Here is a 16347-nt window from a genome sequence, read left to right as displayed (position 1 = left end):
CCCCACCCCAATCTTTGCATCAACTGCAAACTTGGCCACAAAGTCATCAGTTCTGTTATCCAAATCACTGACATGCAACATAAAAAGCAGTTCCAACCATGACTCCTGCAAGACACCACAAATCACCAGCAACCACTCAGAAAAGGCTCCCTTTATTCCCACTCTTTCCCTCCTGCCAATCAGCCAATGCTCTATCCTTGCTAGTATCTTTCCTGTAATACCATGGGTTTTTAATTTGTTAAACAGCTTCATATGTGGCACTTTGTTAATGATCTTAAAGTATTACTCTGCTGTAACATTGATGCATCTGATTTTAGCTTTCCCCCCCTCAAACTGCATGATGAATTCTATCATATGATCACTGACTCCAAAGGGTTCCTTTACCTTTAATTCCCTAAGCCAGTAGCAACACTTTAGCAGTATACTATATTTTGGGGAAATTTGTGGTTGAAATTATTATTGGGAAGAATGAAAAGCAATGTTACTTGAATGTTAGGAGAATACATAATACAGCTATAGAGATGGAACTATCTCTTTGTACATTACACCACATTAAATGCCAAATAGTTGGCCTTAATTTAGAAGAAAAATAAACAAGCCTTGTTAAACTGTACAAGACTGTGACACTACATCTTCGATATTATGAAACTATAATATTTAAGTTTTGTAGACACAGAATATAAGTTTCTAGTAAATGTTGAGATGAAATTGCATTTAAGACAGACTTGTTAAGGATTTTCTTCTGAGATTTATAAATTCTCCATATCAGAAGTGTAGTGATCATAAGTGTATTAAAGACAGGAAGGCTATTTTTGATCTACAAGGAAAATAAAAGGCAAATCTTGTTGAAGGCAAGAACAGATTTGCCTGACTTTTTATTTCATGCTCTTTTGCATTTTCAAGTTCCTCCCTCATCAGCAATATGAATTGGCTAAATGATTTTGCATTATCTTGAAATTAACTGCATTTTTAATATGGTAAAAGTACTGTTTTATTAGTTGTTGGATATCATATTCATACCAAAACATTAAAAATTAAACAATGACTTCATTTTTGTATAAAAGAAACTGACCACACTCTGATAAAATCCGTTGCTACATTAGTGACGCTTGGATCCTATTACTTCATTTAAGCCCAAACAATTGATTCTTAATTTAAAAAATAAATTTCATGCATGATGCAGCTCAATATTACATTATAATACAATTCATTATTTTACACTGTATAACAAATTTATCAATGATACATTTGCAATTTAAAAATCAAATAGAAAAATGTAAGAATTATATTTTTCAAAATGAATCAAAAATTAGTTTTTCCACTTTCATTTATGTACTTAAGTTTCCATGGATATAATATTGCTATTTTATTCTAATATATAAAATCATGTCAATGTCTTGATAATTGTACCTATCTGGATACATCAAAAAAAATCCCAAAAAAATATCAAATATTGAAAGACAAGTAAGCACAAATACACACTGTAAATAATACAAACACTTCATTAAAATTATTATTAATCTGATTTTTTATGACACTACTCTCAAACCACCATACTAGTGGCTAAACTGCATAGTGAGCTTTGGCTTGCTGAATTTAAACACTTAGTTGAATAGTCCACTCTCACATTAACATTATAAGGCAACACTTCTTGAATGGTAAAGATATTGTAAAGCTGAAACGTGTTAGTCCACTGAAGGTGCTGAAATATATTAGATTGCTTTTTTTATCCACACTGAAGTTAAGGTTTCGTAGAATACTCCATTGAGCAGGTCATTGTACTATGGCCAAACTATGATCAATTATATACATCAACTATGTGAAAAACAGATTCATTTCATCTATAAATGCAGGGTTAATACTTGCATTTTTAAATTCAGACAGGCCTTGCAAATACTTCGTTGTATATTTACTTTGTGAATTAGAAGCTAAAATAATATACCTATGCAGTTAATGTTTGCCATTTATTTAGATTTTCTTGTTTAGCAATAAATAACAATTTCCTTAACTATAAATAATTTAATCTGCAAAGAAAAGGCATTGCAATCACATTCCAAATTGGAATATTTAACTATTGCTAGAAGTATTGATTTTATATACAGACTGATCACTTAAAGTCCAAATTCAAATAGGACATTGCCCTAACTTCATTTCACTATTTCTAAAATCATTAGCACCATGTATGGTTTGTATTGCACAACTAAATCAATAGGTAATTGTATGTAGAATTGTACAAAGGCACTTGTGCAAAGAATTTCCCAAGTCAGATGGATATGACTTAGTAAAATTAATTAATGTACAAGTAATGTACAAATAAAACTATGGCAATAGGGGGAAACAAGGCAGCTTCGCAGACACAACAGCAGTATGGGGTTGTGCTAACTTTTTCAAACTGTTAAAGAAATTCTTTATTGCACAATGCTGGCACATGATTTAGAAATGTAGTTTTAGGTAATAGGATACCTTTTCTGAGGTGCAAAATGGCTTCAATATGTTTAGGTTTAGCAGACACTTCTCAGAGCATGTATTAATATTTACTTGCACACTAACAGTACCTTACTTACCCCAAAAGGATGTGGAAACAAAAAGACACATTTTCTGTAATTTGCAGTGATTTTACTTTGCTTTAGATTGCTTTTCAACTAATTGAAATTATTGTAACTATAACATTGTAACTTAATAAAATTCTATAGTAAATGGGAACATTAAATTAAATTGTTGCAGGACAGTATCAATCTATTTGATTTCAGGAACAGGGCATAGCTTAACATTTGACCACCTAGGGATTTTGTAAATCAGAGAGATTTAAACACAGGCAACACACATCAAAGTTGCTGGTGAACGCAGCAGGCCAGGCAGTATCTCTAGGAAGAGGTGCAGTCCACGTTTCAGGCCGAGACCTTTCGCCAGGACCAACTGAAGGAAGAGTGAGTAAGGGATTTGAAAGTGGGAGGGGGAGATCCAAAACGATAGGAGAAGACAGGAGGGGGAGGGATGGAGCCAAGAGCCGGACAGGTGACAGGCAAAAGGGACACGAGAAGATCATGAGACAGGAGGTCCGGGAAGAAAGACGGGGGGGGGGACCTAGAGGATGGGCAAGGGGTATATTCAGAGCTTGAATTTCCAGCATCTGCAGAATTCCTGTTGTTTGAGATTTAAACACAGATGATCATTCCATTACTGGCTAGTTACTCCGTATAATCCTGGAAATTATTTTGTACTCAGAAGTCATGGACATATCTGGGCTTGGGTAGTAGCTAGAGTCAGGGATGGGACAAGTGTGCAGGAGGACTATCTAGTGGGATATTCAACTCGAAGCAATGACACTTTAGTCCTGAAGTTTTCCGAACGCAGTAGTTTAAATGCAGTATGTAGTTGAGGCCTGTATTTATATGCTCTCAGTTGCCTCTTTACATCTTCCCTGAAGGCTACATACCTAAAACTTAGCACTGAAATGGATTGGTTTTCTACCAGCTGTCCCTCTTGTACCTTTGCCGTTGAGTTCAGGAAAAGATCCCTGAAAACATGGACTATTTGGTAAAGAAAGACACGTAAAATTCACCATCGCCTTCAATGCAACAGTATACTATTTGAAGAAAACACTTTGAATATCGGGACCTGGTTCAAAATTGTTAATCAGCAATGATTCCTACAATCCCATCTGGGCTAAGGCAAGTATAAGAACAATGCCAATAAGCTGGAAGAGTGCAAAAAAAAAATTACCAGAAAGTTGCTAGAATCAAGGAAGAGCAATTATGTTCCAACATTATGTAACTGGAGAGGGCTTAGTAGTGACTTCCTCTCCTTCCATTTTAGCCCATTCTTCTACCTGCTGAAGTCTTCAGTCAGGGCTGAAGAACCTTATAAAACTTGCCGCCTTTGGGATGGGGCAGGCTAGGTTTTCATTCATTTGAGCATAGGAGACTAGTGTCTGAACTGAGAAGTGTATAAAATCTTGAAGGGCCTAGATAGACAGTCCTTTTCCCCAGAGGAAGGGAAGGGAATCAGATGTAAAGTGAGAGAGAAAAGATTTAAAAAGGAAGAGGAAGGGTAAATTCATTTATAAGATGGTGGGTATATCGAATGAGAAAACAGCTTCTCTCTCACTATCAGTGCTGACTATACCTTAGTCATTTTAAATACTCCTTTTGATCCCCTTCTGTTCCAAGAACAACCTCAGCTTCTCCATTCTGTGTGTGCATGTAACTTAAGTATCCATTTCTGGATCATTCTGGTAAATTACACATGAATCTAGCTTAACCTTCAACCATTGCTCCCATGCAAACTGTGGTTTAATTTATATTAAGATTTATAATAATTAAGAATACACCAGCTATACAGGCCAAGGAAGACAGATTCAACATTCTTATTTGGCAAAAAAATCAAACAACTTTGCTGTATAAAAAAAATACTGATCAAAATTTGGAGATGAGTCTTTTTAAAAACAAATTACAAGCATAATAGTAGCATCCCTTTCCTTCCCATTTGATTGTGCTTTAACATTGCTGATGACCTCTTCATCACTTATTGCATATAAATGTCATCAAAAGTCCCGGCCTGTCTACCAAGATATGTTTTGGGTCATAATCACCCTGGAACTGTTAACTGATAAGCTTAAGGTTGGTGGCAATTATTTTCCAACATTATGTAAGTGAAGAGGGCTTAGTAGTGAATTCCTCGCCTTCCATTTTAACCCAATCTTCCACCTGCTGAATCCTGCTGGGTGTCCAATTACCCTGGACCATGAAAATGGATCCAGGATTACATTGAGGTAGATGGGGAAAAGTATCACAATCACACCTGAACACAAGAATCCCTTCTCTGCCAAACCAAACTGATCTGGCTACAACACTATTTAAGAATTCTAAACCTTGCTTCAGTAGAACTTCCCTGAATAAAGATATAGGGTCAACAGTATAAAGTATTCTTTGGAATACCTTTAATACTCTGGCACTGTCTATAATTTTGATCTTTTGTAGTAAAGATACTTGCAAGATGAAATACAGTGACTGATTACTTAGCAGCAATTTATAACTACATATGAATCAGTCCTGTTGTAATTGTGAAGCAAGCCTTTTTGCACCTTGTAAGAGTTATGTAAACTTATAAAAGCCTCTGTACCAACAAAATAATTTCTACATTTTATCTTGCACAAAACTGTATATCTGAACAAACTAAATTTAGCAAGTTTCATCTTGCTGTAGAATGAGATCACATTTTGCTGCAACAATCCAGTTTTAAGACCACTCTCTGATAACCAACCTCACAAGTCACTCATGTTACGTTTTGTTGAGGGATATGCTGTGTGTCGCCAAGGTCTACATTTGCTCTCAATACATAAATGCTTGCTAAAGATGTCATCAAAAACCACAGCCAAGTGGTTTCTTTACACTAGTTATCCTGTCCATCTGTTTTATTTTTTACAATAAAAAAGTGACCATTGCATCAGTTTTATTTTGTCCTAATGCAATCTGCATTGAGTTCTCATTTTCAGCATCTTCAGTGGCATTCACATCACAGGCTTCACAATCACAATATGTTTTGTGGACACAGTTGATAATTTACACAAACACCTTTTTAAAATATATGCACCTTTTTAAGCATTTTTGCTTTCTAGCAGCCAAGTTGTTATTGAGGCATTTAGGATTCCATCTTCCGAAAGAAATAGCCACTGGATATTTTTTTCTTCAAAGGCATCGCCAAACAAATATACTGCAAACAAACAAGAATACCTTAATTTATTAATTTTCCATATTTACGTTGAGATAATTCATCAATGAAGTTTATTTTTTACTGAAAGAGTTGCTAAAATGTACAAATTGCTTTCAGATGCTGAAAGTAATGACAAATATTGTCCTGGATTTTCCTCAGTTTTTTGGCAAACTGTATTCTCCATTTCCCAGAACTTGTCTTCTCTGGATTTGGAAGCTGATTGCACTAAGACACCCAGTCAAATAATGAAAATCTGAATGGTGACAGGTTCTCAAACAATACAAATAAATCACAAGCCAGAATAACGCTTACCCTCAAAATTCCTCTGGAAGCCACCACAGAGCAAAATCTCTGGTATCTGATATTCAGAAATATTTTAAAACAATACAGAAACAGAACTATTTTCTAGATATTCAATTTTTTAAGAAATTCCTCTGCTTAAGATGACAAACTTATAAAACAACAGAAACAATAAAACATCCTGCCTCACACAAACAAAACAGGAACAACCTATATGCTTTTCATTCTTGCAGCCACACAATCCCAGTTCAAAGGCTGTGCAGAATCTAAAAGTGGATATCCCAGCACATGTATTGGTGAATCTCAGCAAGATGCTCTGCTTTTGGGAGTCCAGCATTTGAACTTGCATATTTGTGCAAGGTTCTTAAATTTTGTAGAATTCCTGGAACTGATAGTGAAAAATGTGGACTACTTTGTTCAAATTATGGGAAAGTGGAGCCACAGAAAATGTATCAGTGTATTTTATTATAATTACAGTCAACTTTTTAAGTTACTTAATATGGAATATATCCGATTCCCAAAACTCTTCCAATCCTCAGGGCTACTACTTTGCAAAATTATAACCTGCATAACTTGGTAAGATAAGTGAACTAAGAATAGATAAGTCTCCCGGTCCGGATGAGGTGCACCCAAGGGTTCTGAAGGAGGTGGCTTTGGAGATTGTGGAAGCATTGGAAATGATCTTCCAGGAATCAATAGACTCTGGCATGGTTCTGGAGGACTGGAAGGTCACAAATGTAGTTCTGCTATTTAAGAAAGGAAGGAGGCAGCAAAAAGAAAATTACAGACCTATTAGTCTGACATCGGTGGTTGGAAAGATATTGGAGTCAATCCTCAAGGACGAGGTTATGAAATACCTCGAGGTGCATGACAAGATAGGCCGAAGCCAGCATGCTTTCATGAAGAGAAGATCCTGCCTCACCAACCTATTGGAATTTTTTGAGGTAATCTCGAATAAGATTGACAAGGGAGAGGCTGTGGATGTTGTGTATTTGGATTTTCAAAAGGCCTTCGATAAGGTGCCGCATATGAGGCTGCTTAATAAGATGAGAGCCCATGGAATTATAAGAAAGATATTGAAATGGGAGGAGCATTGGCTGATAGGGTGGGAATAAAGGGTGGGAATAAAGGGATCCTATTCTGATTGGTTGCCGGTTACTAGTGGTGTTCCGCAGGGGTCGGTGTTGGGGCCGCTTCTTTTTACGATGTATATCGATCATTTGGATTATGGATTAAATGGTTTTGTGGCCAAGTTTGCGGATGACACCAAGATAGGTGGAGGAGCAGGAAATGTCGAAGACACAGAAAGGTTGCAGAGAGACTTAGTCAGTTTGGGAGAGTGGGCAAAGAAATGGCAGATGAGATAGAACGTTGACAAATGTACGGTTGTACATTTCGGAAGAAGAAATAATCCGGCAGATTATTATTTAGATGAGAAGAAAAATCAAAAATCGGAAGTGCAAAGAGACTTGGGGGTCCTCGTGCAGGATACCCTAAAGGTTAACCACCAAGTTGGATTGGCGGTAAGGAAAGCGAATGCTATGTTGGCATTCATTTCAAGAGGAATAGTGTATAAGAGTAAGGAGGTGTTGATGAGGCTCTATGGGACAATAGTGAGACCTCATTTGGAATACTGTGTGCAGTTTTGGGCCCCCTATCTTAGAAAGGATATACTGATATTGGAGAGAGTTCAGAGAAGATTTACGAGGATGATTCCTGGAATGCAGGGGCTAACATATGAGGAGTGTCTGTTGGCTCTTGGATTGTATTCATTAGAGTATAGAAGAATGAGAGGGGATCTCATAGAAACATTTCGAATGTTGAAAGAGTTGGACAGAGTAGATGTGGAAAGGTTGTTTCCCTTGGTGGGTGAGTCCAGGACAAGAGGCCATAGTCTTAGAATTAGAGGGTACCCAGTTAGAACAGAGATGAGGAGAAATTTTTTTAGCCAGAGGGTCATGGATTTGTGGAATTCGTTGCCACATATGGCTGTGGAGGCCCGATCATTGAGGGTGTTTAAGGAGGAGTATCTAATTAGTCAGGGTATCAAGGGATATGGGGAAAAAGCTGGAAATTGGAACTAGATGGGTGAATAGTTTAGCTCATGGGGGAGCTGCGGAGCAGACTCGATGGGCTGAATGGCCTACTTCTGCTCCTTTGTCTTGTGATAACCTTACTAATTTTATTGCTTTTAGTTACAAGATCCTTTCTGATTTATGGAGACAGCTATCATAGTTTTCAGAATGTCGAGGCCTACCTTATAGATTCTTTTATTTTAATTTTTTTTTGCCCTAGTATCAATAAAGATTTAATTAGAAAGCTAAAGTGATATTTCAATTTCTTGGCATTTTAATTCATTGCAAAGTTATTAATATGAAAAACAAAACTGGGCATTTACCTAAATTGAAAACACTGTGATTTAGGTAAATCACATTTTTAGAATCTTACCTGCAGTCATCACCACCAGCACTAACAACATACTTGTCATCATGGGAAAAACGTACATTTGTCACGTGTGCAGAATGTCCAAAATAACGCTTGTGTTTGGCCTAATGAAATCAAGAAAAAAAATGTCAGGGTAATCAATTATTGAACATGATTCATAACTGCACCACAAATCTTTCATCTTTTAATACAATCTTTTGTTCTGCCATCAGAAAGAGTGGGCTAGAACTTCCAAACATCTGTTTGACACATTTCTTTCAAGGACAGTAATGAAGCATTTGCCCAAATGTTCATTCAACAGAGATTCAGTGGTCAGGAATCTTACTACAACATTCTATAGCAACTTTAAAAGTGGCAAGTACTCTTACAGAAGATGAAGATCATGAAATATTTTAGAGAGTTCAATCTGCTACTTGTAGCAACTTCTCTTCAGAAACATTGACAAAGCTGATTAAATTTGCCCAGATCCTAGCTTGCAAAACCTGGTTTGCATTCTCTTGCCTGGAACACTAAAGGGGTAATTGATGAAGGCAGCTTAGTGCAGCTTCCTCACAGCTCTGTCAATCCAGGTTCGATTCTGATCTCCAAATCAATCTGTATGGAATTTGCATGCTCTCTCTGTGTCCATGTGGATTTCTCAGGTGCAGCAGTTTCCTCATGTATGTAACACACATCAAAGTTGCTGGTGAACACAGCATAGAACCATAGAAACTACAGCACAGAAACAGGCCCTTTGGCCCTTCTTGGCTGTGCCAAACCATTTTCTGCCTAGTCCCACTGACCTGCACACAGACCATATCCCTCCATACACCTCCCATCCATGTATCTGTCCAATTTATTCTTAAATGTTAAAAAAGAACCCGCATTTACCACCTCGTCTGGCAGCTCATTCCATACTCCCACCACTCTCTGTGTGAAGAAGCCCCCCCTAATGTTCCCTTTAAACTTTTCCCCCCTCACCCTTAACTCATGTCCTCTGGTTTTTTTCTCCCCTTGCCTCAGTGGAAAAAGCCTGCTTGCATTCACTCTATCTATACCCATCATAATTTTATATACCTCTATCAAATCTCCCCTCATTCTTCTACGCTCCAGGGAATAAAGTCCTAACCTATTCAACCTTTCTCTGTAACTGAGTTTCTCAAGTCCCAGCAACACCCTTGTAAACCTTCTCTGCATTCTTTCAACCTTATTTATATCCTTCCTGTAATTTGGTGAGCAAAACTGAAAACAATACTCCAGATTCGGCCTCACTAATGCCTTATACAACCTCATCATAACATTCCAGCTCTTATGCTCAATACTACGATTAATAAAGGCCAATGTATCAAAAGCTCTCTTTACGACCCTATCTACCTGTGACGACACTTTTAGGGAATTTTGTATCTGTATTCTCAGATCCCTCTGTTCCACTGCACTCCTCAGTGCCTTACCATTAACCCTGTATGTTCTACGTTGGATTGTCCTTCCAATGTGCAATACCTCACACTTGTCAGTATTAAACTCCATCTGCCATTTTTCAGCCCATTTTTCCAACTGGTCCAAGTCCCTCTGCACACTCTGAAAACCTTCCTCACTGTCTACTACACCTCCAATCTTTGTATCATCAGCAAACTTGCTGATCCAATTTACCACATTATCATCCAGATCATTGATATAGATGACAAATAACAATGGACCCAGCACTGATCCCTGTGGCACACCACTAGTCACAGGTCTCCACTCAGAGAAGCAATTTTCTACCACCACTCTCTGGCTTCCTCCATCGAGCCAATGTCCAATCCAATTTACCACCTCTCCATGTATACCTAGCGACTGAATTTTCCTAACTAACCTCCCATGTGGGACCTTGTCAAAGGCCTTACTGAAGTCCATGTAGACAATATCCACTGCCTTCCCTTCATCCACTTTCCTGGTAACCTCCTCGAAAAACTCCAACAGATTGGTCAAACATGACCTACCACGCACAAAGCCATGTTGACTCTCCCTAATAAGCCCCTGTCTATCCAAATGCTTGTAGATTCTGTCTCTTAGTACTCCCTCCAATAACTTAGCTACTACTGACGTTAAACTCACCGGCCTATAATTTCCCAGATTACTTTTCGATCCTTTTTTAAACAACGGAACAACATGAGCCACTCTCCAATCCTCCGGCACTTCACCCGTAGACAGCGACATTTTAAATATTTCTGCCAGGGCCCCTGCAATTTCAACACTAGTCTCCTTCAAGGTCCGAGGGAACACCCTGTCAGGTCCTGGGGATTTATCCACTTTAATTTTCCTCAAGACAGCAAGCACCTCCTCCTTTTCAATCTGTACAGTTGCCATGGTCTCTCTACTTGATTCCCTCAATTCCATAGATTTCATGCCAGCTTCCTTAGTAAATACAGACGCAAAAAACCTATTTAAGATCTCCCCCATTTCCTTTGGTTCCGCACAAAGCTGACCACTCTGATCTTCAAGAGGACCAATTTTATCCCTTACAATCCTTTTGCTCTTAATATACTTGTAAAAGCTCTTTGGATTATCCTTCACTTTGACTGCCAATGCAACCTCATGTCTTCTTTTTGCCCTCCTGATTTCTTTCTTAAGTATTTTCTTGCACTTCTTATACTCCTCAAGCACCTGATTTACCCCCTGTTTCCTATACATTTCATACAACTCCCTCTTCTTCTTTATCAGAGTTGCAATATCCCTTGAGAACCAAGGTTCCTTTTTCCTATTCAATCTGCCTTTATCCTGACAGGAACATACAAACTCTGCACTCTCAAAATTTCCCCTTTGAAGGCTTCCCACCTACCAATCACATCTTTGCCAGAGAACAACCTGTCCTAATCCACGCTTTTTAGATCCTTTCTCATTTCTTCAAATTTGGCCTTCTTCCAGTTCAGAACCTCAATCTCAGCAGGCCAGGCAGCATCTCTAGGAAGAGGTACAGTCGACGTTTCGGGCCAAGGCCCTTCGTCAGTGACTGCTCCTCATGTATGTAATATTTAAGCTGGTTGGAACATTAGTTGATAACTAAACAGTCTTAAGTGTAGGTGGATGGATGGAAAATTGGGGTGGGACTGCTAATAGGCATGCACAAAGGGATTACACTGAGACTTGGCAGATTTGATAGGACAAATAGCTTACTTCTATGTTGCAATGGAATAAAAACATTTATAATATAAAATACTAGATTAGATCAACCATTTCATTATGTGGGGTAATCCAACTCGATGAGATGGCACAAGAGGCTTGCACTTTGTCAAAATGCATTATGGTGACACAGGGAACTGAATGATAGGGGATCACATTTTAAATTGATGTCCATTCCAATATCCCACACTGCTCTTGCACTTGGAGTTTCAGGCTCCAATTAATTTCCAGAATATTTTTGTGATTATTGTTGGTCTCTTAAGTATCTGGTTACATGGGCAATTCCTATTAAAAATGAAATGATATTTTCACCCGTATAAAAATGATTCACTTACATATTTTTCAGTGCAAGGAAAGTCAAAAAGTTTCACCAAACCAAAGTCATCCCCTGTCACTAAGTTTAACCCAGCATGAGATACACAGGCACAGTTGACATCTGCTTTCTCGGCATTTCGAGGCCAAATTCCGAGGACTTCATCTCCTAAAATGCTGTTTAAGAAGAATAAATTACATTAATTTTAACATTTTAGACCTCTACACTTTATTCCACTAACCTCCTTAGGTCTTAAATCTGCTCTTCCTTAAAGTTTTATCGATTTTTCAAAGGCTTAAAGCAAAATATTAAGACTTTGTGCATCTTCCTTGTATTCAACAGCAGCATCTTCTCCATTCTCCTCTCTTACAGTAGTGTATGTCTTCTGCTTTTATGCATATATAATAACACTGAAGTCAAGAAAATGTCTCAATTCTATCATTATTAGGACAGTAAGTGAAATTTGTTTTTTTATTTTTGTATATAATAAAAGCATGTTTTCTTAATAAGTTGGACCTACATTGCCCAACTCTCTCGCATTAAATTTATTATGCCACAGACTAAAGGGGTGAAAATTCTGCAGGTATTAAAATCATTCTCTACTTCTATGAAAGATCATATCAGATGATTTTTTAATTCATATATGTGTGGGAGTATTTCACCCTCATGCAATTGAGGTTTTTGAAACAACCTCAAAATTGTTTAACATACATTGAAAAAACTAGAAACTCTTAAACATGAGAAATTCTACAGGTGCCGGAAATCCAAAGCAAAATGCTGGAGGAAAAAACAGTCAATGTTTTGGGTCAAGACCGTTCTTCAGCATAGAAAATCTTATGCCATTTAGCTTTACATCAGTAGCAGAGAAATTATTGCAGAAAATTCTAAAGGACATGGTGTACTCGTATCTAGAAAAGCACAGGCTTATCAGAAATGGTCAGCATTACTTTGCGAGGTCATGTCTTACAAACTTAATTGTGTTGTTTTGAGGACGTGATAAAAACGATCTATGACAAAAGAGGGCAGTGGATGTTATTTATATACATTGGCTTTGGTAAAGCTTTAATGAGGTCTCTCATGATAGGCTGACCTAGAAAATTAAAACACATGGAAACTTGGTAGATTGGATTCAAAATTAGCTTGGCCATTAAAGATAGAGGGTAATGGTAGAGGGTTGTTAGTTTAACTGGACATCTGTGACATCTTCATAGATTAATGCTGTAATCTTGTTTGTGAATGGTTTGCATGAAAGTGGACTGATTATTAGGTTTGCAGATGATTAAAAAAAATGATGGAGCTCTGGATGGTGAGGATAATTGTCAAAGGATTCAGCAAGATATAGACTAATTGAAAATGCGGCAGTAAAATAGTATATGGAATTTAATCTGGGCAAGTGTGAGGTGTTGTATTTTGGGGTTTTGAATGTAAATGCTCGGACCCTTGGGAGATTGATGTGCAAGTCCATAGCTGCCTGGAAGTAGCAACACAAGTAGACAGGGTAGTAAAGGTAGCATGCAACATGCTTGTCTTCATCAGTCAAGATGTTGAATATAAAACTCAGAAAGTCTCTCGGGCACAAAGTACTTTGGTTAGGCCATATTTAGAATCCCGTGCACAATTTTGTTCACTGCAAGAGTGTGGAGGCTTTAAAAAAGTTGCAGAAGAGGTTCACGAGGATGTGGCCTGGATCAGAGTATTAACCAAAAAGAGAGGCTGGACAAACCTGGATTGTTTTGTCTGGAGTAATGGAGGCTGTGGGGCAACCTGATGGAAGTATACAAGATCGTGAGAGGCACAGGTAGAATAGGTAGTCAATCTTTTCCCCCAGAGTGGAAATACTACTGGATATAGCTTTAAAGTGGAGGAGGAAAGTTTAAAATTGCCTTTAAAGAACATACACACACAGAAAGTGGTGGCTGCCTGGAATGCACTGCCAGAGGAAGTGGTGGAACAAGCAAATGAGACAGTAATGCTTAAGAGGTATTTAGACAGACACATGAACAGGCGGGGAATTTAGGTATATAGACCATGTACAGGCTGATATTCACTTTAAACTGGCATCAAGGTTAGCACAAACAAAGTTCTGATATTCATGCACATTGGTAGTGTTTCCAATTTGAGTAGAGGAGATGGGAAATAAATGGTTCTGAAACAGTTGAAGAATATGATATAGATTGATTTATCTTACAGAAGGAAGAATGGGGAAATAAAGAACCTGAGTTTGTTGTCAAAATAATATGTTTCCTGCAGCAGTGGTTGGGCCAGATTGTATCTATCTTTAACTGGTGGTTGACATGTCACTGAGTTCAGCAGCAGAGCACAAAGATGCTGAGCACAGGGGCAGTGGCTGGCATGAAGAGCATGATACATTTAATTGCCTGTGCTTTCTTAGAAGTTTGTGAAGATTCAGCATGTTAACCAACACTGACAAATTTCTATAGATGCACGGTGGAGAGTATACTGACTGGTTGCAACATGGCCCGGGATGGAAACACCAATGCTCCTGACTGGAATAGCCTACAGAGGGTAATGGATACAGCCCAGAACATCAAGGATAAAACCGCCCACTATTGAGCATATCTCTAAGGAGTGCTGACACGGGAAAGCAGCATCCATCATCAAGGACTCCCAATATCCAAGGCTATGCTCTCTTCTTGCTGCTGCCATCAGCAAGGAGGTACAGGAGACTTGGGTCCCACACCACCAGGTTCAGGAACAGTTATTACACCTCAACCATCAAGTGGAGGGAATAATTTCACTCATTCCCAACACTGATCCCACAACCTACGGCCTCACTTCCAAGGACTCTTCAGCTCATGTTCTCAATATTTATTGTTTATTTATCTAACATTATTATTTTGTACTTTTTTCATTTTATATTTGCAGTTTGTTGTCTTTTGCACAATAGTTGTTTATCTTTGTTGGGTGCAGTTTTTCATTGATTTTATTGTGTTTGTATTTTCCTTGAGGGACATTGAACCCATGAACTCCACTTCATTACTTTGGTTTTTTGCACTACTTATGTTAACTTAACTATTAGTAGACATTTATACTTACTGCAATTCAGATCTTTTTCTCTCTATTTATCATTGGACTGCTGCCGTAAAGTTAACAAATTTCACGACATATGCCAGTGTTACTTAATCTGATTCTCTGAATCCATGCGCAAAAAATTAATCTCAGGGTAGTATTTGGTGACATATATGTACTTTGAACTTGAACTTTGAATTAAAAAGGGTTGCCAACTTTGATCAAAAAAGGAAACAGTTAAGGAAACTATTTACTTTATCTTAATGTTTCATGTAATTTAAAATGGTTTAAGTTGCATATAGTTAGATTTCATGCTTATTCATATTAAATATTTTAAAAAGTTAAGTTTATTTTGACTCTTTTTAAAAAACGGTTCTGATCTTACAGAGGCCAGCTATTGAAGAGATATCAGGCATCCCAGGGCAGGGTCTCAGTGAAGAGATCAGTTTGGTTAATCCTTGTATCTGCAAGTGGACAGACTGTAATAATCCATGGCAATATGGCCCACAGGTGTGTAACTTATCCATTTACTCATGAATAGGTGATGCTCTATAGTTTGCAAATCACTATGAAGCTCACAATCATTTATGCTTCTATCCCAATGGTTTAATGAAAAAGCCAATTCATCACCAGTCTCCCATTTAAAAATTGCTGATTTGATAATATTAAAATGACTGCTAGTCAACACAAAAGATAATAACCCAAAATATTTTAATAACCAGTTATATTCCTGTAATCCTTTCAATATTTTTAGCTAACAAAAGCAAAAACTGATAAAAACTGGTCTCTTATCTACTGAGGTAACACACTGTTTCTGAACATCTAGCATATTTTATATCAAATTTTTATTTTATTCATCATCCCCTATTTTGCCTAGGCTTTCTGCGTCCCTCTCAATCCAATATTTCACTTTATTCCTTATTCTCCATGTAATTTTTAAATTTTTGCTTCCGTTTCCTTAACTTAAAGAATATAGATGAAAGAGCAGCAGAGTCAATAAGCCAACAGTGTTACATCATCTGCCAGTTAAACAACAAAAATCTCATAATCTGGTATTCAACTGTTCAGAAATCCCAATAGCTCAGCAGCTGGCTCATGGAGTATGTTCCCCACAATCCATTTAAACTCAAGGGGGTGCACTTCCCCATGCACTCTTTAAATACAAGGGGTCTGTTTCCCACACTCCATTTAAACACACCCAGTTCATGAGAAAATTCATTTTATCACCATGTAACATCTTAAAAGGTGAATTAAAAGCATATTAATATATTAATAGGATGTAATATCCAATAATCCAGAAAATCCATTCATCTAGCACCAAGTCTGAGGGTGTCAGATTACTGGAGTTTTACTATATACTCTGGCAGTTCTTTCCCTTGACAGCTGATCTGTGCCACTGAAGATATTCA

The 16347-nt window shown here is 37.6% G+C and overlaps 1 protein-coding gene across 4 annotated transcripts in view; it reads right to left on the bottom strand.

Moving 5' to 3' along the window:
* Window positions 1–2336: 2336 nt before the first annotated feature.
* LOC140201322 (echinoderm microtubule-associated protein-like 6) overlaps window positions 2337–16347 on the bottom strand; it is a 378640-nt gene continuing 364629 nt past the window's right edge. For all 4 annotated transcript variants that reach the window (XM_072265210.1, XM_072265207.1, XM_072265209.1 and 1 more), the window contains 3 exons: window positions 11931–12084; window positions 8461–8561; window positions 2337–5712 (listed from right to left, as the gene is read on the bottom strand). In XM_072265210.1, coding sequence (XP_072121311.1) covers window positions 5688–5712; window positions 8461–8561; window positions 11931–12084 — 280 coding nt within the window. In that variant the 3' untranslated portion in view covers window positions 2337–5687. The remainder of the gene's footprint in view (window positions 5713–8460; window positions 8562–11930; window positions 12085–16347) is intronic.

This window comes from Mobula birostris, chromosome 8 (genome assembly GCF_030028105.1).
Source record: "Mobula birostris isolate sMobBir1 chromosome 8, sMobBir1.hap1, whole genome shotgun sequence".
Classification (NCBI taxonomy): Eukaryota; Metazoa; Chordata; class Chondrichthyes; order Myliobatiformes; family Myliobatidae; genus Mobula; species Mobula birostris.
Note: the sequence above shows the minus strand (reverse complement) of the source record. Positions and strands in the feature narration are given on the sequence as shown.